The sequence below is a fragment of the Triturus cristatus genome, chromosome 11, assembly GCF_964204655.1.
Source record: "Triturus cristatus chromosome 11, aTriCri1.1, whole genome shotgun sequence".
Classification (NCBI taxonomy): Eukaryota; Metazoa; Chordata; class Amphibia; order Caudata; family Salamandridae; genus Triturus; species Triturus cristatus.
The window spans coordinates 314,584,982-314,610,396 of NC_140594.1; the positions used below are offsets into that span (position 1 = coordinate 314,584,982).

The following is a 25,415-nucleotide window of genomic DNA, read 5'->3' on the forward strand; positions in this document are numbered from 1 at the left end:
ATATAGTCTACAATTGATGTACTTTTAGACCTATTAAATGTGGGTAGACCAGAGCTAGCATTATCAAACCTTCCATTGCACGCCCATAAGGACATTGCGAGTGTGAAGGATTTGATTTGCAATACCAGCTTGGTCCAAACCCTTACTGGGGCTATCGCGGGGGTTGGAATGCACCCAACTTCATCATGGTTGCCATAATGAGGAATACTCAGAGGTTCAAACTGGCAATTAAAATCACCACCCAGGATTATCATTTTAGTAGGGTCAAGAGACTGAATGAATAAGTCAAGCGTAGTAAAAGTGCTTGATTCATTTCCATTCGTGGTGGGCCTGGAATAAGTATTTATAATAGCCAGTCGTGACTTGTCAGGAAGGATTAATAAAACACATTGGATATCTAAAGAGTTTGTTCCGAGCTCAGTGGCCTGTATACCCAGATGTGTTCCTACCCAGATAGATAGGCCCCCAGAAGGGCGGCCCTTGCCCCTAGAAACTGCAGGAATATCAAAGGTCGCAAAACCATAACATGCACTCCCTTCCAGGGCCCAGGTCTCTTGCATCAGACAGATGTCATGCTTTGCCATAAAGGTAAACCACTCCGGCACTAATAGTTTGTTCTTTAGTCCCGCTATGTTCCATGATAGAATCTTTAACGCATCCTTGCTTCATTTTATCAGAACCTTGCTCGTTCCCCTGTTCTTTTAAAGGTACCTGAACTCGAATGTCTTCAATTCTCTTTTGTACCCTCCCAATACCCATAGGGCAGGGATCAACGCCAGGGGACAGGGGTGGAATATTCACCAATGGTCCAGAACCACCCGTATATTCACTATTATTCGGTTCTGGGCTAGAGGTTCCACTGTGAATCAGTCAATCTACCTCCTCTAAAACGCTAAACCTGTTCCTATGGGCATATTGAAAAATCATAATGTAGAAAGCTGCTGGTGATCAAAGGGACACAGCTCAAAGTTTCAGTTTTGATGTCTCGGGGGGCCATGTTAGCAAAGGTATTTGTGGGTATTAAGAAATGTTCTAGGGATCATCTCAAGCCCGATTAAATTACTGAAGCTCTTGTGCAGGAGCAAGAGCTCATAAATTACAACCAAACATACTAGAGTAGAGGAGCGATAAAAAATATATATATATTTTTTAAAACCGTATGGGGCTAGTTTAGAGTTCAGCTGACCGGTTACCATCCACCATATTATAAGTGCCATTGGATATAATTCAATTGCAATATGGCGGACAGGGATATCCGTCACATCTATGAAGGAGTAACCTGTGCAACAAACGAAATCAGGCCCCAAGTGCCATATTATATATCACTTCTATAAAAAAAACTTCTAACTGGTAGAGCGAGGGTAGGTCGTCCGGCAAGTGAGACGCTACAGCACCGTTGCTACAATTCAGCGTTCCCTCTGCCAGCAATTGAGATATGTTGTTTGTTACCCACCCCATCCGGGTCGGTATTACAACAGGTAATTCACATTTAGTTTGTTATAGTGCTTTATCTACCCCTCATGCTAACTAGGACGCCAACCACTGTGTAGATGGAATTTTGATTTCTGGTCCTGATGAATTCCTAATTGATCACTTTTGTGACTAACCCAGCAAGAAACCGGTTGACCTCTCTATATTAGCAACCGCCAAAACATTATGTCAGTGGATGGCTAATCCTGTTTTTAAACTGACAAGTAGACTCACAGATTAAAAATGGTTTCAGAGTACTACTTAGTCTTCTTTTAATATTTCCTTTACATCACTCACACACTTTCTTTTTTAAACACATTTTATTGTGTTTTACAATTTGCATAGTATACAAACAGCACATGCCATGTAGACGTAATTCCACAAAGTAATTATATCAATAATACATATGACAATTGTGCATATTTAACTGTTCAATTTTGAAGTCTCTGTAATAAAGTAAGGATGTTGCATCATATACATTTAAGAAGTGGTTTGTCTGTAATTACACCCAAATGATTAGATAAATATGCAATTTTATGAGCACATTTCTAAACCCCCTTTAACTACCCCACCCAACCCTCCCACCTTTTATTGGACTTACTCACAATTTTATATGTGTTCTTCCTATTGCTCCCAGCAGCCCTATCAAGAGCGGACAACCACACATGCAAGGCAGTGTTATATTACCTCATCAAGGTTAGCGTATGGCTGGAATGCATGGGCTGGGACAGGTCTACTGTTGGTAACTATTCTTCCTGGACTATGGGGAAGGGGTCAGGCACAAGCGGTTTAAATGCCTCCATCATTAACTCCCACTCCATTGATATGGGTCTTTTACGCAGGCCCCAAGCTTCTTCCCTTCGTACTGCCGCGATTTCCGCCCCCCCCCCATCTTGTCATTTCTTGGCACCAGGTGTATTCAGTTGGGGGTCTGGCGGATTTCCACTGCATCGTTATCCAGCTTTTCGCAATGAGTAGCGCTAAGTCAGTAAAACGTGTTTGTACTTTTTGTGTTTTCGGGCGTCGTGACAGACCAACTAGACCGCTTCCGGCAGTGTCACTAATAGATTGGCCTGTCGCTGCTCTGATGCTCTTTACCATCTTGTTCCAGAAATCCGTGAGCATCGGGCAGGACCATAGCATATGGAGAAGATCAGCTTCTTCTAATTTACATCTATAGCAGGTATGTTGTGTCTCGAGAAACAGAAGTTGCAGACGGTGGGGGGTAAGGTAGGCTCTGTGTAGTATCATGTATTGAATGTATTTAAATTTGGCATTGCGGGACACCTTTTACATCACTCACACACTGTATACACTCACCTACACTTCAAGGCCCTATACTTCCAATTCACATTACGGATGGGAACAAAAAGATCTCCGACAAAGAGCCCCTTATAGGGTGCTCGTCGGGCATTGAAGCGCCAGCCTGACGAAGAACAATCCCTATGATGAAGCAGGACATCCAACTGGGTGTGTGAGGTCCCTAGTTCCAAAAAGAGGAGACTCTGGATCCCACCTTTGGACAGTTATACCGACCAATCCTTCTAATTTCCTTGTCCTCAGGAATTGCATACTTTTGACAGAATTGATATTTTCTAGGGTCTCGTATGCTGGACCTATAAGTGCCCCAGCCCCCCCTTTGTGGTTTATATATTATATATCACCACCGCAGCCATGCTTCATTGTATCTCTGCCAGATATTTATGTGCTCGTCACTCGGCCTAAAGCAATCCATGTATCGCTAACTAGCTTTTTAGGTCTCGCCTGACCCAGCGCATGCGCTGGTCTGGCGAGACATTTTGTGAGGGCACCAAAAAGTGCTACCAGGCCAGGCTAGAGCTACAGTGCATATGCGCGGGCTTTACCGCGATTACTTTCACGGCTGCTTTGATGTTTGATCGCGATCACTTTTGCGGCCGCTTTGATGTTCTCAATGAGGCTTCAATAGATTTCAGCAGTTAAAACAAGCATTGGCATAGCCAATAGGTCTCGCTTTTGGGACCTTGTAAGTGTTTAGTTATGCAACTGTTGCATGGCTAAACACTTCTAAGGTCACAAAGGCGAGACCTATTGGCTATGCCAATGCTTGTTTTGTAAAGTTCTCAATACACTAAGATTCTGTTGCTATAAAAGACCTATGAATTAATGAATTGAGCACTTATTGGGGCAGGTTTTGTGCACATTTCATCTATAGATTGCTTGGGGTGGTTAGGGTAACTTGTTAATCTCCGCAATTACGGATTATCATGGGCCTATCACAACATCTTAGGTAAGGAAATGATAGTTTATAAAACGCTTTCCCTGGTTTTAATCTGCTATGTCCGGTCTATGAAGGGAGCAAGGCAGATACCACATTGAAAAGAACATCAATGTTTCTTGTCATAGGCATGAAGACCATTAGTCAATGCAATTCATGTTGTTTCTGAGCTCTCCATTAGGATTATAAAGCACTGGAGAAAGGACATACACTTACCTGCTTGAACGTACTTGTAAGAAAGTAGATGAGAGAGAGGCCAAACACCACTCCAAGCACCCAGCGCTTCCTCAAGATTTTACGCCACAGCATGGACATAAACTGCACCATATCCTCAGTGCAGCAGAGCTGCTGCTATTGCCAGAGGAATTAATTTGTTTAAGCTTCCAAATTCCACATGGGTATTAGAGCAAAGGAGTGACCAGAGACCAATCTTCATATACTGGCTTTTCATTAACTGAAATGTAAATGGCAGTAGATTATGTGAAAGATAGTAGGTTATGTGGCAATCTAGATAATTGACAACGCACAAATTAACAAAACATACAAGAATACATATTATACTTCTATGTTAACCCTTCTCAACATTCAGTTTAATTACTTTTTTGCCCCTCCGGCCCCCCCACAGATAACCACAGCCATTACCACTGTGTATTTGCCACACTCTTCCGCCCTTGGATCTCAACTCCTAACAACTCACTGCATTTGCCCCCTTTTTCCCCTCATGCGATTCCCACATCATTTCACCTTGCGTGTTTGCAATCATCTGTCCCTCTAGTACCTACAACACCCTCCTTTCTGTTCGATGTAGGCTTTCAAACTGCACACTCCCATCTCAGTCTAGACACTCTGCTTGTGTTCCCATTTTCCTTCTGTGCTTCTGCATTGATGCTCCCTCCAGGATTTGCATGCATTTATCATCTTTCTCATGTTTGCAATCTCCCTCCATACTTCCACGTCTGCCACACCCGTCTCTTGGACATGTAGCTACGTTTTTTACAAATCAGGGTAAGGTAAAACAAGCAAAAGCAAGCACAAACAGCATGCAACACAACTGTCTGATTTAAACAGTAAAGCTGCCAACTGCTGCAAATTACAGCCAGGGGGCACCTCCACACCACACACTTTCCTCACATCCATACAGAAAAGCACATGCTACTCAAACTACTGTACATTCAGACTACACAGAGTTCTCTTTAAAGAGGGAAGCATTATTAAAGTTTCTAAACGGGTAACAAAAATGGATAAATACGCATGCATGATAGCAGAGCCAAACATATTTCTTTATCACCATATGTATAATAAGTATACAACCTGTTGGGCGACTGGGCGGTAGAAGCGATGATTCTGCACTCCTCAATCACGTGCACATTTACACATTCACTCTCCATATCATCTAATATACCCACTGCTCAGGATGATAAGAAACCCCTGCATTCCCTCTAGGACTGCAATTTTGCCATTCATTGTTTAATCATTTCTCTTTATTAAGCAAAACAATATGAAAAATAAAATAAATACAATCACTTTAAAGAACAACAGAGCTGCTTTGGGCGAGTATTGCACTGAATATTTGATTCATGAATATGATGCTTTATAGAAAACTTGATGCTACATTTTTGCAATGAAATAACACTGCACATAACAGGTTTACTATTATTCCACTCACTTGTACTTCTTTTATTCACTTTGGAAAATGTTAATCTTGGCCTGTTGTAACTCAACCTTCGACCTACACACGTTCAACTCTAACTAGAACATACAACCTAGCCCACAATGTTCATGATGATCTTTAGTCACTTGCTGCAACATGCATCAAGCATGCCACGAAACAAACACAAAGACGTACATGGCACATGAGTGAATGGCCTCTGTGTGTTACACAGTGATGGCCAAGGGGAATTCTAGAGAATGGAAGGTGTCAGCTGAAACCGCATAGCTGGTGCATTCTCAGTGTGTGTTTTTACCTTAACAAAACAGGTTAGAAATACTGTAAAACTAGACATAAAATGATAGGCAGCGAGTGTGGCTATACTGAAATTAAGATGTACTGTTACAAAGTAGGCCCTTTGTTTTCCACATGAGGTTCCATTTTGGAAAACACCATACGACAACCTCCTTTAAGCTGCAAGACAAGGTACTGTCGGCAAAGAAGGAACTGGTGTTTTTTCCAGTGTAGCCATGGACATATTGTGTGTGTTTGCATACTCTAGCGTCTATGTGTAATCTATTTACTTATTTGAAATACTGTAGATTTTAAGCGAAGACCGAAAAATACTCCATATCCTTGTGGTCTCACTCGAAGCTGCAGCATAGTTTGAAACTCATGTGAGAGGAAGTCAATTGTCCTGTATCAAATCCCTGATCCTTTCCTCTTCTTAGTGGCTCAAGTTAACTACATTACTCCACATATCTAAAAAGGCTTCAAGTCTGTCCCCCAAAGCTATCGAAAGATAGCATACTTAGACTCTTCAAGAATACTATTTAGCGTGTGTCTTAGAGAACCTCTTACAACATGGGTGCATGAGCAGGAAATTATTCCTCTGCAACACTCTTCTAGACTATATAGCAGTATTCACCCAATGTCTGTTTAATATATTAAGCCACGCACTCTGTTCATGCCAAATTAAGCCACCTTTTAACCACAATCAATTGAGTTCAAAGGTCAACCCTGTGGCGTAAACCCACTAATAAGAAATTTCCTCCCAGCTTATTAAGAGCATGATTTAGAGTTTGACGGATGGATTTTTAGGTCTAGTGATAACTCTTCACTCAAACACTTGGTGCAGAAACGGTGTTAACCCCTTCGCTGCTAGGTTTTTTCCGCCCCTGTGCTAAGCCTGATTAGGTCTCGCCTGACCCAGCGCATGCGCTGTCCTGGCAAGACTTTTAGTAAGGGCTTCAAAAAATGCTGCCATGGCAGCGCTTGCGTTCACGCGAGCGTGCATGCGCGCAGCCGCCATCTGTCTTTCACAGGTCATTAAGCACGTGGACGCTGCAGCTGCTTTCACTTTTGCAACCACGCGCCCACTCACTCCGCTCTGTCCGTGTCCATGTCTTTACTTTTGCTATAACCGTGGCACCTGCGCTTTACTTTTAATGTTAAAACGTAAAGGGCGGGTGCCACGATTATAGCAAAAGTAAAGAAATTGATTTTTTGCACCCTGTGCTCAATCTTTCTTCCATCAGGTATTCTGGTGGTTTTAAGTTTTGTTGGGTTGAACCTCCAGGGGCAGTGATGTTTGTCTCTTAATAATGCTCAGACTATATTTGCTTCCTCGTTGGTAGAAGCAAGTGCCCATACTCTGTTCTCAGTGAGAGGTGCTATTTCTTCAAAAGACATGTTTTATTCTGAGGAGTTTATACACGCGGCACACATCGGTGAGCAGTTGTATGTTTTTATTAATTTCTGACTGTTGAAACTTTCACTTACTTTATCACTTATTTTTGGAGCCCCTGGCATGTTTGACTCGCAATGGACATTAATGTCTTTCATCCTTTTGCCACCGGGTTTGTCGGCTTTGTTTGAGCCGGATCTGTGGTTTTCATACATTTCATTACAGCCAACAGTCGATTAGTTCGGAATGAGACAGCAGCATGTTTGCTCGTGTCTTCCTAACATATAAAGGCCGTTTCAGTTTATTTTTCTTATGTTTGTGGCGTGTGTTTGAGGTGGTTTTTGGTGTCCCCTATTACCACGATTACCTGGGGGTAACTTTTACCAGTTGGCATGTTTCTCACAATGCATGTATTATAAGTGTTTAGCCATGCAACAGTTGATGTTGTTGCATCAAGGATATTGTGCTGCATAACTAAATACTTATAAGATCCCAAAAGCGAGACCTATTGGCAATGCCAATGCTTGTTTTTGGCGATTTGGGGTAGTTCACGCTTAGGCTCCTGTAACTTTTTGACCACATAAGGTATCCACGCCAAATTTGCATCCTTTTCTTCCAACATCATGAGGATTCTAAAGGTACCCAGGGCTTGTGGATTCCCCTGGAGGGGACCCAGAACTTAGCCAAAATACAGCTTTGGTAAATTTCCCTAGATGGCTGCCGACCAAAAGCGCAGATGCCCCCTATGTATCTGAAAATGACCTGGTTTTGCAAGGGGGGGGGTCACATGAATTTTTGGTCCCTGGCTTGGCGGCTATCTAGGAAAACCTATCAAACCCACAAATTTCTGAAAACTAAAGACCCGGGGCAGTCTAGGATGGTATGGCTTGCGTGGACCCCTCAACGTTTCTCTACCCAGAATCCCCTGCAAACCTTAAATTTTGATGAAAAAAAAAAATCTACTTTTTCTCAAATTTCTGTGTAGTAAAGTTGTAGGATCACCGGGCTGATAATTTCCTACCACACAGTGTTCCCCCAGGTCCCCCGCTAAAAATGGTACCTCACTCGCGTGGGTGGGTCAAGTACCCGCGACAGGCAAGGGAACAAAACGTATTGAGGAGACATCAAAATTACCCATCACAAAACAACTTGGTTTTGCAAGGGGAGGGGGGGGGGGGCACCTGGGTTTTTGGACTCGGCAGCCATCTAGGGTAACCTACCAAACCCACACATTTCTGAAAACTACACACCCTGGGAAGGACAGCAAGGTATGGCTTTTGTGGGTCCCCTGGGTTTTTGGCCCCGGGCTCGGCAGCCATCTAGGGTACCCTACCAAACCCACACATTTCTGAAAACTACACACCCTGGGAAGGACAGCAAGGTATGGCTTTTGTGGGTCCCCCAACATTTCCCTACCTAGAATCCCCTGCAAACCTCAAATTTTGTTGCAAACTAAATTTATTCTCACAGAAAGACTGTGGCTATTTTTTAGGAGGTTGGGGGCATTGGTATGTCCATTCTGGGCAGCCCCCACCCCCGCGCATAACAAAAGCCAGCGTAATAACTGGTGCCTAGTGATCAGTGGCCACTGCCCCCATCTTCTCGGGGTGGGAGGGGGGTGGGGGGTATTGTCATGCCCATTTTAGGCAGCCCCCACCCATACATGAATACCAAAAAAAATCTCTGGGGAGGGACAGAAAGGCTGTACTTTTTGCGGGCGGGGGTGGGGGAGAGATATTGGCATGTCCGTTTTGAGCAGCCCCCACCCTAATTCAAATTGCCCCAAAAAACATCCTTGGCATCTAGTGGGCAGGGGTAGATTGGGGGCAACTGCCCCCATGTGCCACCCGGGTGGGGGCAAAAAGGCTGTAATTTTTGCGGGGAGGGGGCGGGGGGCATTGGCATGCCCGTTTTGGGCAGCCTCCACCCTAATTAAAATTGCCAACAAAAAAATCCCTTGAGTCTAGTGGGCTTCCTGCCCCCCCCCCGGGGGGGGGGGGGGGGGAGCAAAGGCCCTTGCCCAAAGATACCTCTTCAGTCTTTCTACGTGCTCAGGGGCCTTGGTTAGCCCCCCTGGGCAGATAGAAAGTGAAACTGAAATGAGCATGAAGGCTCATTTCAATTTCTATGAAAATACATCAGCGCGACGCGAAGTCAGCTGATCTTCATTTCCAAGAAACCACAGGGGGGGGGGGGGGGGGGGAGCCCTCGGGAAGCTCTTCCCCAGATCCCGACGCTTTGGGGGACAAAACGAAATCCCTCTGGTGCCTGCACCAGAGGGATTTCCTGTGCCGTTCGACGCATATGAGCACTTATGCGTCAGACGGCTCCCGCGCGTCCAATGCATAGAAGGGGTTACAGAATGAATAGCAAAATCAAATGGACTAAAGAAGGTATGTTAGCTGGCTGATATTCTCTTTATCTGCAGGTTTTTCTCTCACTCTTCAAGAACCTAAAGAAAATCCCACCCACATTGGACAAGAAGGCCAACAACACAATTCTATATGCAGACACCTTATCTGGCAGGGATATAGAATTCCTATAGCCCAACGCCCAGGACATATTGTTTGGGGTCAAGGGCAACAAGTTTTCATCTGTATTTTGTCCTTGGGACAAGTAGGCCCAACCCCCTGCAGCACAAACACGTTGACTGCCAGTTTGAAGTACCACATTATGGATCAGTGAAAGGCACTGTATGCAGTTAAGGTAATATTTTTGTCCATATGTTAATGCTGTTCAAACTTGTATTTATGGTTCATTGATTGAAATTAATTTATTATTAGGGTGAGTGCTTTAAGTAAATGTTGTAAGCTCTGACTGCACTACTGACAGTGGTTCCAGTATAAAAATGCATACACACGTTTTCAAAGTTTAGCAATGTAATGCTCCCATAATGCTCTCCGATTTGATGCAAATATTTGCAGAAGTTTGAAAGTAAGATTGATGATTCTTTGCTTTCAAAATAAAATCTTCCCAAAAAAATGTAAGCAGGAAAACATTTTGCTTAACTACTGTAAACTTTCAGTTCCATTTTGTAACATGTGTTGATGCATGCCAGTATTTCCCAGAAATATTCATAATGGAAAATCAGTGTAACCAGTTTCAATCAAATTACGGGAAACTAAAATTAACAAGCAATGGCAAAGCCTGTAGTTCTGAAATTGGTGGTCAGCTTTGTAGTTTTGTCGATGTGCGACTTGTTTTGGCATGGTTTATGTAAAACCTTATTAGAGTGGGAGCTGCTGGGCCGTCACCATTATAACAAACATTGGCAAAAGCAAAAATGGTTTTTGGTCTCAAAAAGCACACACTGCCACAGTAGTTAATGGTACTGAACAAAACTACTTCCTGTGCTGATATGCTCCTTGTGAAAGAGCAGAATGCAGTCACTGACAGTGAAGCCAACCGATACAGAGAGACACAGAATTTTAATAAATGCAGAAATGTCATGGTAAACGCCAGACCAAATTAGGGACCCAGTTATTAAAGTCAGTCTCAAAAGTGCACCCATGGTATATGTCCTTGCATTAAGTGCAGCTTTACGGCTTTCATGAATTCCCAAGAATTTACAGAAGTAGGACAAGTAATAGTACTCCTAGAAAATATTTGTGAATTGCATTTTACCATGACCAAATATGCATGTGCAGATTTGCTCATGCGAAAATCTGAGTGTTTGCAAGTTCACTTTACTTTCAACCACTTTTTACCAACATTAGAAGAAGGTTTATGTCTCCCATGGTCAGGAGTAAATTTCCAACATTACTCAGTATGGAAAAAGATCAGAGAAGAGTTGTTGAAAACCCTTAAAACATGCAAGTTAATAGGTTTGCACAGACTCAAAAGGGCATTCTAACCCTGGAACTATGGTTTACCACTACCTTCAGCCCCAGTATGTAGATCTGCGGAAACGTGGCAACGTAAGGGGATTGCAAGTATTCAAACACTACTATGGTATGAGTCCTGGCATAATCAGAGGCTACATCAGAGTCTTATTTAATGAGACTGCTGCCATAATTTGTCGCAGCACTACATGGCACCAAAGGGATGAGTGGATTTTGTTACAAGACAATTAGATTTATGAAGTAACCTGCCCCATGGACAAGTAGATATTTTATTAAATTCCACACCCCTGTCTGGGTATGCAAACAATTACTATTAAAAAAAGAAAACTGAAAAAAAAACACATTGCTAAGGGTATAGTCCTGACCATTACTAAAAGAACAAAACATCCTGCATTTTAAGTGGATGCTAGGTTTTCACATTTCACATCTGCTAAAGGTGTACAATTAAAACAAGCATTTGCAATGCATTAGGTCTTGCATTTACGCGAGTTTGAGCTATTGACATTGCAAATAACAATGCCTATTGGCATTGTCATTTACAATGCCAATAGCTCAAACTCGCGTAAATGCGAGACCTAATGCATTGCAAATGCTTGTTGTTAAAGGGTTGCAAAAGAACACAGGTAACATTTCATGGCATAGATTGCTACAAATGATGGTGAAAGGCTGGTGACAGATTGTGAAATACAACCTTTTGGTCCGGAGATTATGAACCGCACTCTGTGGCAAGCATATGAATCTACTCCGTTATCTTGGCAGCATATACAAAGTTATGAAAGGCAGTTACGTTGATATATTACATTTTAGTGGTGGTGTTAATGTGTGGGAACAGCGGGAAAGGTGCTGGCAGATGGTACAGGGGCAGGATTCCGTGCTGATAGTAAGGCAAAGCAGCAGAAATTGATGAATGACGGGAGGCAGTTGCTGTATGGAGCTCAGATGGGCGTTTTGCAAAGTGTTGGGCTTGGAGGGTTCATTCGCAGCGCCTGTTGTCTGTAGTAGGGCACTGTCGTTAAATCATTGAGTGTTTGAAAGGGTGCATCTAGGGAAGCCTGGAAGCTGCAGCGAACAGTGGCTGCCTCCAGTCTCTTTGCCTTTTCTTGCACGCTTAAAAGGCAACACACTACCAAACTGCAAATGTTAAGGTGATTTTCATATTGAACAGATTCCATGACATCCGGAAAACCCCACTCAACAGCAAACTAGATGATATTGCCGGAAAAGTGAAAGAAAAAGAATCTCTCCCAGAGCCAAGGCAGCGGATGCAACTACTACCAAACCACAGCAAAACTAGTGCAATTGTCCTACAACTGAAGTGTTCGTTTGGTCTCAACAGTGCTCTTTCCGAGCAATAAAGTTGTCTGTTGAGTGAATTGAAACGGCATCCTTTGGAAGTATTGGTTTGAAATGCCCAAAGCTGCAGCGCTGTGCAAATGTGAACTAACGTCCTATTGTGGTGGAGGCCTTGTCATTTTCAATACAACCAACTATTAGGCTTATGAAAGTCACCCACCCATACCACCCCCTTCCTAAATCCCACCAGAGGCCAGTCTCCTAGCTAACTTCAGACTTACCGGTACTATGCTTGCTGGTCTGAGTGCGGATTAGCAACAAAGCTGCTGTTGTCTCTTTCCCCCAAAACCCCCATCGTCCCGGGACACTGAGCTGATCCGTCCGAGTCTGCCACTGAGATCTGCGCACAGAAGCGGTCACAGCGGTACGAATGGAAGGAACACAAGCAAAAGAAAAGAAGTGCTGACCTGAACCTAGTTTGTCCCTTGTTTCCTTCTATATACCTTATGCACATGTGCTGTGCATTAAAGAAGTGAGGACACTCGCTTCTCCCGCTTCAGCTGTATTTTTTTACACACACCAGGTTTCACTATAGTCACTGAAAGCAGGTGCCAGCAATGTAACACCAGCTAAAACTCACGAATATAGCCCCAAATGAAAACTCAGAGCTTATACAAAATAAAAAGCCCAGCACAGATAAACGTGAAGCTTGGAAAATAAATGCCGCTCAGTGGCGCTAGCAAGGGAAGGGCAGGGTACAAGAGAGGAGCTGGGTACGGGCTGTAAAGATTAACAAGCGCGCACTGAAGCTGACGAAGAGGGAGTGGGAGGGGGGAGTGGGGGCGGGCACGCAGGCTGCCAAATGGTGCGCTGATCGCGATTGCGATCACATCACGGCGAAAGTGAAAGCAAACCAGTGCTTTCAGGCCTCCAAATGGTGCGCGCGCCCTGCCGGCGCACATGCACTGTATTTGGAGGCCTGAAAAGCCACTGTTTGCACTTCCAAAACTCGCTTACTATAAGTCTCGCAGAGCAGTGCTAAAGCGCTGGCTCAGGCGAGACCTAAAAATGCCCTCAACTTTGAGTCATGCAATACAAGATGTTATTATAAGTAAACTTTACTTTTGCAATAAAATGGAGGGCAAACTAGTGAAAATGATAAGCAGTCTTGGTCAATCTTTACAAGGAGAACAGGTTTACTTAGAGACAAGACTACTAGAGGCTTTACCTTATATTATGGCTTCTTTCGCTTATTCAGATTGTTACTGTTTTTTTAAAGCCCAGGGATTTGGAATTCCTTTAGCCCAACGCCCAGTGCATATTGTTTGGGGTCAAAGGCAACAAGTTTTCATGTGTATTTTGTCCTTGGGACAAGTAGGTCCAACCCCCTGCAGCACAAACGCTTTGGCTGCCAGTTTCCAGTACCAGATTATGGATCAGGGAAGGGCACTGTCTGCAGTTAAGGTAATGTTTTTGCCCATACGTTAATACTGTTCAGACTTGTATTCATGGTTCATTAATTGAAGCCTTTATTAGGGTGAGCGCTCCAAGTAAATGTTGTAAGCTTCGACTGCACTACTGACAGTGGTTCCAGTACAAAAATGTGTACACACGTTTTCAAAGTTTAGCAATATGAGGCTATGTATAATGCTCCCAGAATGCTCTCGGATTTGATGAAAATATTTGCAGAAGCTTGAAAGCAAGATTGACGATTCTTTGCTTTCAAAATAAAATGTTCATAGAAAAAAAATGAGAGCAGGAAATAATGTTTTTGCTAAACTACTGTAGAATTGTAGGTACCATTTCTTTGCAGCATTATTTAGCAACATGTGTTGATGTATGCTAGTATTTTCATAATGGAAAATCAGTTTAACCAGTTTCAATAAGATTATGGGAAAGAAAAATAAACAAGGATCGGCAAAGCCAGTAAGTCTGAAATTGGTTGTCGGCTTTTTAGTTTTGTCAATATGTGACTTGTTTTGGCATGGTTTTGTGAAACCTTATTGGTGTGGGAGCGGTCAAGCCCTCCCATTATGACAAATACTGGCAAAAGCAAAAATTGTTTTTGGGTCTCAAAAAGCTCAGACTGCCACAGTAGTTACTGGCATTGAACAAAACTACTTTGTGTGCAGATATGTTCCTTATGAAAGAGTAGAATGCGGTCACTCACAGTGAAGCCAGCCTATACAGAGAGAGAGCGAGACAAAATGTTTATAAAATACAAAATCTCACGGTTAACGCCATACCCAATTAGGGGCCCAAATATTTAAGAAAGTCTCAAAAGTGCACCCATGGTATATGTCCTTGCATTAAGTGCAGCTATACGGCTTTCGTGAATTCCCAAGAATTTATAGAAGTAGGACAAGAAATAGTACTCCTAGAAAATATTTGTGAACTGCATTTTAGCATGAGCAAATATGCCTGTGTAGAATTGCTCATGCGAAAATCTGAGTGTTTGCAAGTTCACTTTCCCTCCAACCACTCCCCCCTCCCCCTCCCCCCAAACTCTGGGCGAAGGTTCTGCCATTGTCGGGAGTAAATTTCCAACATTTCTCAGTATGGGAAAAGATCAGAGAAGAGTTGTTGAAAACCCTTAAAACATGCAAGTTAGTAGGTTTGCAGGGACTCGGAAGGACATGCTAACCCTGGAACTATTGCTTACCACTACCTTCAGCCTCAGTAGGTAGATCTGCGGAAACGTGTTAACATAAGGGGATTGCAAGTATTCAAACCCTACTATGGTATGAGCACTGGCATAATCAGAGAGGCTATATCAGAGATCTTGTATAATAAGATTGCTGCCATAATTTGTCGCTGCACTACATGACACCAAAGGGGCAAGTGGATTTTGTTACAAGACAAGTAGATTTATGAAGCAACCTGTCCCATGGACAAGTAGATATTTTATTAAATTCCACACCCCCGAAAGCCGTTTTTAATATTGTACTAAAAATATTTTCACCAATTATCTATACAGGGCTCGAAAAATCTAAAAAAAAATGGTACTAGTCCTGCAGGACTAGTACCTTGAAAAATCTCCTCGCCCTAACAGTGACCTACTTGACCTCCGTCTCTGAAAGCAGAGCAAAAGTGACAAGATAACAAGATTTAAAGGCATTTTTATTGCTCATTTGCTTTGTGAGCAATAAAAAGGCCTTTAAATCTTGTTATCTTGTCACATTTGCTCCGTTTTCAAAGACGGAGGACAAAAGTTAGTATGTTTTCCTACTCGCCAGAAAGGGCGAGTAGGACCTAAAAATAGCTCGACCTCTTAAAATTTACCTCGCAAATGCGAGCGGTCGAGTGGATTTGTCGAGCCCTGCTATAATATACATATATTTTTCTTTGTTTTGCCAAACTTTTGTGGATCTCCTGTGAGGTCACGAACAACATAAATAGGCCTGAGCTCACTTTTCAAATCTCATTTTCTGTGCCACATTGTTTTGAATCTTTCTGACCCCAGTCATGACCAATTTATTTCCCTTTCAGCTTAGATTCTTTCAAGTCTTCAATTAATTCTGTTAGTAACAAGGGAGACTTAAATCACAAATTGCAATTTTGCAGTCCAGTCTTTTTCTGGTTAACATACTACTGAACATACATTTTTTGTTATTATTTCAAAGGGCAAACTGTTGCCTGAGCAACTATTTCCACAGTTTCATATTTTGAAGTATTCACATTTCACTGGCTTTTTCCTGTTCAAATTGGAAGGGGGAAATGTTGGATGTGCAGATTTTTGTGCACAATTCTGAATCCGGAGGCCTGATTCAGACAGAAACCTTTTTCTGTCCAATGTTGGACACATAAAAAACATGTGGCGAGTGACCTACTGACACAAAATTTGTTTCGTTTTCACCAACGTGGCTAAATAGATATGTTTTTATCTTCTAGAAAATAATGATTAATTTAGGCATGCTTCAGTTCGCAAACTATGCTGTATTAACAATCATTCATGAATTGGTAAAGAAAAGTGCATGTTTATTTTAGGTGTACGAACGTTCAACATGCATGTATGTGTCCTTCTCGGTTTCAGACAATCAAAGAATATACAGCATCTGCCATAGTCTGTTTTAAAACAAATGTATAGTATTTTGTTTTTTTCTCTCCATAGAGAAGGATGTGTTTCGTTTACTACTTCACGGTTATCTAGTTGAACTCTGCTGTAACTGAACAAGCTATTGTATTCCTGTATTTCATAATGTATGATTTCATCGCCTTAATTAAATGTGAACAGCTTTAACCAACAAGAGGTTTTAGAAAGTAGCAGTTACTAGGGGTGTTGTCCCAACTAATACTTTCCAAGTAATATCATACCATGAAAATGCATGTGCAATCAACCCCAAAAACATTACAAAAGAAGCGTTATTTTGGAGAGAGCCTGTGATCTTTTGGGCTTTCTGCGGAGACTGCCTAGGTCGGTCCACTTTGCAGATTTATTTATATACATATACTAATTATTTTGATTTAATTAATTTGCTTTCTGTGATAATACTAAGTTGCAATAAGCCCACGAGCATATTAACTTTAGAATGGTGCAAGGTGTACGTTTTATTAATGCCTTTGGACTCAGTTTCTGAGCGACACGGAAAATCCAATCCCACCTAATTACCCTTTAAAATGTCTTAATTAACGCCTCATCATAGATAATACATTCTTTGTCAAAGAAGAAAAGTATTCACTTTTATTCCTGAACCAAAGCTATAAATGTCCACAACAGTTTCACGATTACCCTGTTGAGGGAATTTTTAAACCCTCCAGCCATCTTCTATGTCCTCTGGGGAAGCAGACATGAAACAATCTTTTTCTGCAACTCCGATACATAGCCTCCAGCTATTTCTGGCAATCATATACCGTGCTATACTGAATGCAGCACATACTTTTGTTAATCAACTGTCTGCTTCAAAATCCTCCAATTTCTTGTTGACTTACAAGGAGTCAAGATAAGCAGTCCACTCTGACAGCGTAGCCCCCTCACGGAGATGCTCAATGTTATACTGATATTAGTTTAACTTGAAACAAGACGTACCTAACAACTTTGTCCTTTAATAACTACAAGTCATACAATATTCGCTGGAAATGCTTCTACAAATTTTGCTTCAATTCACATAAATCTAAGGACAGCTACTGTTGCCGATAATGAGATGGTACTTTTACTACCTTATGTTACCCTAGCTAGAAACATCCATGTCCTAAAAATTGTAAAAACACACCTCAGGTGACCTAAATAGTCAACTCAAGTTATTAAAAATGTTATTCATAAGGAGTAATTTCATTTGCTTCTAAAATGTCCAGTACCAGATACAACACAAGGCTTGTGTTCATGCAACCTCCAATTCGCAGACTATTTGGAAGTGGCCCCACTATAGCGTTCACAAGCAAATTACATGTTAAAGCACAGGAGATGTTGAGAGCTGTCAAAAACAAAATCACCCCCTTAAATTAAAATACATACTCAAAGAGTGCACGCTATACAGGGTGAGAGAACATCTTGCAAAACAAATCAGAATGCCAGTATGAATAACTAAACTTCTCTTGAGCAAAACCATCAGTCTGAATTTTAGTAAGCAGTCCACCCAAATTTTTAAGTTTACACAAATCCATATAAACACAGAGCTCCATCTGTTCCAGTCAGCACTACCAGAAAAAAAAAACCAGGACAATTTCGCCAACTCAATTAACCAAAGTGTACATCATCTATCAAGCCCATCTTAATACCAAGTGATAGTTGTGCGAAAAGCACTGTAACTGGTTTCAATATAAATGTGTGCAATTCCTGCTAACAACTTCTGCGTGAACGCCTGTATACATCTATTTATTTGATCTAAATCCTCAACCTCCTCCTGTTTCGCCATCAACACTTCGCCAAATGGGTTAAGCTTCATTTGTAACCTCTGAACATGTCTGGTGAGAAAACCAACACATTTATAGCACATACAATTTGTCAGCTGTTAAAGCCTCACTGCATTCGTGGTGATATGATGCACATGCTTAGGACCTCTTTGCATAATGTGGGCCATGAAAAATTATTAGTAATCCAAGAGATTTCTCCCGAAGGGACAGGTAGTCTGACCCACAGTGAAGGCCCCCAAATCTGAAACTTCTTCTTTCAGGGTCTGGCCGTCTACAAATTCGGTCCCTGTTTAATCTAATTAAGGAGCCAATTATTCTCCAAGACCTGCTGCTTACCTTATCGCCAGTATTGTGACGTGTCAATCCATCAAATGCAGCCATTTTATAAAAACGACTGATAAAATGTTCCACACTTCTTTCTGAAACATTCACTGCTGTTGACCTCTCTCCCTCTTGAAGACATTTCTAGATTCACTTCTCAGCAATGAAAGCTTCAGCATTTAACCCTAGTCTGCTTGCAATGATTAGTATGGTTTTTTTCCCCCTTTCACTGCAAGGGGGTCAGTGCATTGCAGAGCCTTGCTCAGGCCTCAGGTAAATCTGTAAGAACAGAGGCTTGAATCAGTCGGTGCCGGTCTGCTGAAGAAACAGAAGCCTGATCACATCACACCAGACCTAACTGAGCACAGCTGGCTATCGCTCAAAGCTAGTATTCGGTTCAAGATAGCAGACTTGACGCACAAAGCTCTTCATTATAACATCCCGGTTTACCTGGCAAAAAAAAAACCCTCTAACTTTCTGGTTTGAATTGGGCCCTATGAAGCTCTAACACTCTCCTGCTGAAACCTCACAAATTCAAAATGAAAAGAGGTTAAAACCGCTCCTTCTCTGGTCTTGCCCCGAGAATATGGAACGCCATTCCTCCCGAAATCAGATCTAACCCTTCGACCTCCTCACTCAATAAACAAGCTAATTATTACTCCTGAACAACCATTAACAACCATCGACCTGAAGCCACCCTAACAAACGTATTTCTTGTCGACAACATGGGTCTCTCATTCAACAATGCAATTGTTGTTATCTATATGTTCCACATGGTTGGTTTGCTCTTGTTGTACTTGTTAACCTACTATATGTTTAGTATGTTCGCCTTTACCTGCCAATCGTATTCTGCCTCTCTGTACAGCGCTCTGATACCCTTACGGGTCTTGTTTACACCATATAAAACTTTTCAAATGAATTAAATACTGCCTAAAATCGATAGATGTGTTAAGTATGCCATCCTACTAGATATAGCAAAATGCACACGTCAAGACTTGTTTAGGCATACTAGCCATCATATTGTGACACAGAGAAATATAAATTGCAAGTATGCATTTTTATTTTTAATGCATTAGAATTGTCGATTTATAAAACATTAAAACACTTTTAAGTCACTAGTATTCGATATGATGCATCTTCAGTTTTAAACACATAAAACCCACAGCAAACCGTACAGCCACCGCCATACATTCCTAAAATGCAACCTCCAATGTTTACAACACTCCTCAGATTAGCAAATTAACATTTCTTAGTAGGGGTTCCTATCATTATTACAATGTCTGCAAATCAGTTTTATTTCTAAAATTATCATTTGGAATATGAAACATATGGGCTGCTTTGCCTGTACTAATTAAAATCCGACTACTACTTGCCTTTGCAACTGTTCCGCTCATGAAATTGTATAATGGCTGTTAGAAATTGGATTTCTGGTTGGCTAAGGCATGCGCCAAAGCGAGGCAGAAACCACCACTCTAGTCTGGGCAAGGGAGTTACACACTGAAGATAACCCCTGCTCACCCCCTTGGTACGAGCTGTCAGGCTTATCCCAGAGGCAGTGTGTGAAGCATTTGCGCAACACACACACACACAACACACACAAGGTTATATAAAAAATAGCCTTTGTATTATCCATCATAATCACACATATACACTGTGCCAACTGGCACTAGACAATCGCAGGGGATTATATACATGACAGGGCCATTCGGGTCACTGTCAGTACCTTTAGAAATCACTAGAAGCACATATAAAACGCAACCAGTGACTACTGGTAAAATAATGACCTCAGCATTATATCACATTGGACACAGAACACATTGTGCATAAACCATAAGCATAAACACATTATGCACAAATCACGAGCATAAACACAGTATGCAGCTTTGCAGAGCCGAAACACATGATGCATCACATTACACTGACGGAGTGCACACCTTAGGCATAACATTTTATCAGCTGAGCACCATAGGGGCAATTCACAGCTGTGCATATATCCTGAATACCATAAGTACATCTGATCCCTCTTTGGTGTAAATCACACTATAGGTTATACATACCCAACGTCATCAGCCTAGCCCATTCCACAAGGTAGCATATTATACATGATATAACCATTACATCAGGTCCACCTTGGGCCTAAACCTCATTCGCAGCAGAAACCCAAAATATGGCTCCTGTGCTTGTTTTCCATATGACAGGGGGCTCCTCACATGGAGACTGGGTACTGCAGCCTCTGCATGCCCACAACTGGGATTCCTACACCGCCAGTGAAGTTGTCCCCAGGTCAGCACATTTCCAAGTGGGGGCCCCGTCCTGCGCTCGTCCCGCAATGCCCCCTTAGGACAAATATGGCCCTCAACACCTACCAAACATGCAGCTGCCTGCGGCGTTGCGGCGCAGCGGTGTACTGTCAGGAATGCAAGAAAATAAACCTCAATAGCCCCTCGGGACTGGGAACCAACAGGGTGGCCCTGGGACAAGGAGGGCACTCACCCGGTCTCCTACAGGGCAGTCCACAAGGTCTGTGAGGTTCTGTGCTCCCCCATTCTGACTCTCCTTCTGCAGAGTGCAGTTTATGTCGTCTCCGGTAGAGCCTTTCCGCTCCTGTACACATGGGCTTTCCTCCTCGTGGATCAGGGCCCCGCCTACAGTCAGGCCGCGTCGCCTGGCTTCCCCTCGAGCTGCAACAGCCCGCAAGGCTCACCTCAGACCTCCTCTGCCTCTCCTGAGGTCCGGTCCACTCACGGCTCAACTTCCCGCAGCCTCAGGAGTCCCGATGCATTCCTGGACTCTTCTGCGACCCCCTCGTGGCTGGTGTCGGGCTGCGCACACCGCACAGACTTTCCCTTTGCTTGGGCAACGCGCAGGGCTCTCCCTTCCCTCATGGGAGCCCCGCCCACAGTCAGGCTCGAACTGCCTGACTTCCGTTTTTGCTGCTAGTCGCGGCGGCTCTACTAAAGTGCGGGGTAGGCTCCCGCCTTGAAATACTCCCTCTTCCCACACAATTCAGGGTGGGCTCCCGCCTCTATAGGAGCACAGAAGCTTCAAAGTGGCATAAAAGAAATGCGGGGTAGGCTCCCACTTCCCTTGCAGGCAGTGCAGGGGAATCCCACACACCGGAATTTCCTCGGAGCATGCCGCAGCCCAGCGCTGCAGGACACACGCGCTTCTCTTCCCCTGGCAGAAAGATATAGCGCTCACTAGGCGCTAAGGCCTCCAGTTGTAGAGGGGCAGAGCTGGGCACAGGCAGGTCAGCACGTAGGAACCCTCAGGAGCCAGCAGCTGGGTCCCACGGTGGTTCCTCCTGTCGCCCAGCAGTCCTTCGCCCCAGAACAGGTACCAGCCAACACACTTTCATGGGGTCGCAGCCCCAATATTTATACTACATTTTCCTTTGTCTTCACTGCCAAAGGGCTTGGGGGAACCAGTTGCAACTAGTTCTGGGGGTTGTTGAAGCACTTTTGGTACAGTGCTCACACCCTCCTTTGTTAGATGGGGGCTCAGTCATCAGAACACCACAGGGGGGCCGAGCCAGCATTCACCCAGGCAGGCACAGACCTATTCAGGGTCAGGGGACTACTCCTCCCACTACTCCAAATGCAGATCTTCTATTCAGCCTAGCGCTGACTCACCCTGCCCTCCCTGGAGCCATACACACCTCACCAGCCCCGTCACTCCAGAGCCAGACACGCAATACACATCAGGCAGGCAGACATAGCACACAGAAATGCCATCTTCTAAAAGTGGCATTTCTAAAATAGAGATAATAAATCTGCGCACATCATTGCATAGCATTAATTATTACTATTCCAAACATACCAAACTTGACCACGCTGCTCCTCTCATATCAGGAATTACCACTGAAACACTTATCAGGGAATCCCCAATGCATTCTTATGAGAGGACAGCCCCAAAGCAGTGAGAAACCCAAAATGGCTGTTTGTCACTACCAGGACATGTCACACAGTAAAGGTACATGTCTTACCTTTTACCTAAAATGCACCCTGCCCATAGGGCTAGCTAGGTCCTACCTTAGGGGTGACTGACATGCAGTAAAAGGGGGGGGTCACAGACATGACACACACTTTAGGTGTCAAGTCACAGCAGCAGTAACACTGCACGCACAGGCCCTGCAATGGCAGAGGCCTGAGACAGGTTTGAAAGGCTACTTTGGCGGGTGACGAAATCAGCGCTGCAAGCCCACCAGTAGCATTTAATTCACCGGCCCCGGGTATCTGAGATACCACTTTACATGGGACTGACAGGTAAATGAAATATGCCAACGGGTATCTGAGATACCACTTTACATGGGACTGACAGGTAAATGAAATATGCCATTCACATGTTTACCACAGAGAGCACACGCACTTTGCACTGGACAGCAGTGCTAAAGTGCCCAGAGTCCTAGAACCACCAACACCATGTCAGAAAAAAAGCAAAGAGGCAAGCAAAAAGTTCAGGGATGACCCTGCAAAAAGGGCCAAGTCCAACAATGGGCATTACACTAAATAGAAGTCTATAATTGAATTATAGTTAATTTCCTTCATAGCTTCCATGCATCAAGCAGATTGGTAGTAATAGCAAATCGGACTGTCACTACTTTGTCCAGCATAAAGCACTCTAGTTGCAGAACAAATGTGGAAAAATTAAAAAAAGTTTAAGATCAATGCTACAAACGGAACAACACATGTAAAATACTGCACCAGACTTAATTCAGACATTTCACTCATATACATACAACTGGCACACAGCCAACTCACCCTTCTATTTTCCCGAGGCTGACAGACTAAGTCGCATTACATTGGTTGGCTGTAATTTATAGCGCTTAGAAATCTGCTATGAAAGGCTATACAGGGTGGCCACCTGAAACGTCACCTCATGCAGTTTGCAGCCCTTTGCAATTAGCATGGCTGTAGGTGGCATCCATAAACAACAAATACACTTGTATAAATAAACGTGTTTTCACTACTCTGCCCCTTGGCGCCCTCGTCTACATACTTGTATTTTCCTGCTTTCCCTTGTATTAGTTTGCAGTAAACCTTTCGCTCTGCTTCGTGGTTTCACGCTCTGATCTCCCCTACTACGTGCGCTGATCCCCCTTACGCCTGTCTCGCCACAATGTGTTTATGGTCTCCTTCTCTTCCTCTCCGTTCTCCAATTCCCTTGATTGTCCGCACTTTCCCCAGCGTGACCACTATTCCTGCCCCGACGACTTTGCACTTCGGTCCTTACAGTTAACTCAATTATAATGTTTACCAACGTTTCGTTTGTCTTTTTAGTTGGGTTTACCTGATAATGCGATTATCTTCCCAGAACTTTCCATAACAGACCGCATTTGAGACTAGATTTCGTCCTACGTTAGAGCTCCCGCAACGGAAGTCTTGCATCCCGTGGTTGCAAACACAGAGACGCAGCAGCCAATCAAGTAGGAGAAAATACTTCAATGGCTGCAAAAGCATAGCGATATGGGATTGGTGGTTAGATAACTCGCCACTGCATTGGCTGTGGGATGCACAGTCAATTGGCAACGCTTTGAGACAGACAGTGCTAACCAGGCCCACGATTGGTTGTAGGCACAACTATCATATTGTTTATTGATGATTGGGCGGGGGCAAAATTGAACCGTGGCGTGTGGTTGGCTGTCGCGAACGCTCGTCAGAAGCGCATAGTAGGGCAACAGAAGACTTCATATGTGGTGTCTAAATATGTAGCTGCTGCATGACCCGCCTTTCTGCAATCTGATGCCTATCAACCTGTCAAACCGAGCGAGCCGGCGTCCAAGCCTGAGGCGAGCCGAGCCGATAGAGAGAAATCACAGGCGCGCACGAGGTTAATGCTGGTAAGCAAACTCAAGGGCGGTTCACATTCAATGGACTCGGTCTATTATAAGCTTTTGTTGTGCGTTCTCTTGCCTGTAATTTTGTTGTGAGCGTGAAGCATCTCTTCGTATCTCCCCCCTGTACTCTATTACCCAACGACTCCCTCCATTCTCTTGTGCTTTCCATTCCGTTGCCCTGCGGCAATGTTACTGCAGACAGGTTATTGTTTTCAGAATGGTTCTAGTCTAATTAAAGTGAATCCATTCCACCGCTCCTAGAATGGATTATGTTGTTATATATTTAATAAAAAAGACAGATGTGGAATACGTTGTCCCAGCTGCAGCGTCCTCCCCAACCAGGGACCATTTAAATGAACAAGCCACACACGCAGCTCTGTATTACTCGTTGTTATTCTTCAGATTGTAACCGTTAACTGTATGCATGGCATAACGAACTTTGTTAACCACACCCAGACACACCCCATTGAATACGTCATTTTATACCCTATTTATTACGTCATTGGTGAGACAGGCGCAAAAGCGTCACTTGGGCCTTCAGTACTCTCAGATGGTATGGTCTCACTCCTGACGTCTGGAGCCAGTCAACACAGAGGCAGGCACTCAAAATTTGAACAGTCTCTCGTAAAGGATTTTCCAGGACCTTGAGCAGTCACCATGTGCACTTTGCTGGTCGCAACCCTCAGACGGTCAGCATCAAATGGAGTATCATATTTGCGTTTCTGTTTCTGCTTGAGAAGGACTCAATCTCTCATCTCAAACACACTGTCCTGAACACATTGGCACTTATCTGAATAGATCTTAATTTTCAGCTTGTGAGATGAATCGATGATGTGAACCTTATTGGTGTGAAGCGATTAGCTAGGGGTCCATTGTGGCAATTTAGTTCCCATGGCTCTCCCAAACATCAGGGTGACAGGGCTTTACTGTCGTGGAATGGGGAGTTGATCGGTAAGCACGTAGGGCAGAATGACAAGCTGATTGGAGATCCAGCTTTTCCAGGGCAGTACGCTGAATGGCTTTTTTGAGGGTGATCATGAAGCTTCATCTTTGTTCATCAATGCCATTTGCCTCCGGTCAGAGAGGTGTACTTATCTGATACTTGACATTTAGCTGGGTGAGAAAATCTTTACACTCTCAGCAGTTGAAAGAGGGGCCATTGCTAGATTTCAATAACAAAGGAACGCCCCATGTTGCAAAAAATGCAATGA

At 43.4% G+C, this 25,415-nt stretch overlaps 2 protein-coding genes across 3 annotated transcripts in view; one reads left to right on the forward strand and one right to left on the reverse strand.

Annotated features, from left to right (window-relative positions):
• Nucleotides 1-23,927, reverse strand: part of SPRING1 (SREBF pathway regulator in golgi 1) — an 81,925-nt gene extending 57,998 nt beyond the window's left edge. The window contains exons 1-2 of the mRNA XM_085633608.1: nucleotides 23,658-23,927; nucleotides 3,944-4,181 (exon numbers count right to left, since the gene is read on the reverse strand). Coding sequence (XP_085489734.1) covers nucleotides 3,944-4,054 — 111 coding nt within the window. The 5' untranslated portion in view covers nucleotides 4,055-4,181; nucleotides 23,658-23,927. The remainder of the gene's footprint in view (nucleotides 1-3,943; nucleotides 4,182-23,657) is intronic.
• A 118-nt stretch (nucleotides 23,928-24,045) lies between these two features.
• RNFT2 (ring finger protein, transmembrane 2) overlaps nucleotides 24,046-25,415 on the forward strand; it is a 276,550-nt gene continuing 275,180 nt past the window's right edge. For both annotated transcript variants that reach the window (XM_085633800.1, XM_085633798.1), the window contains exon 1: nucleotides 24,046-24,207. The gene's annotated coding sequence lies outside the window, so the exon portion shown is untranslated. The remainder of the gene's footprint in view (nucleotides 24,208-25,415) is intronic.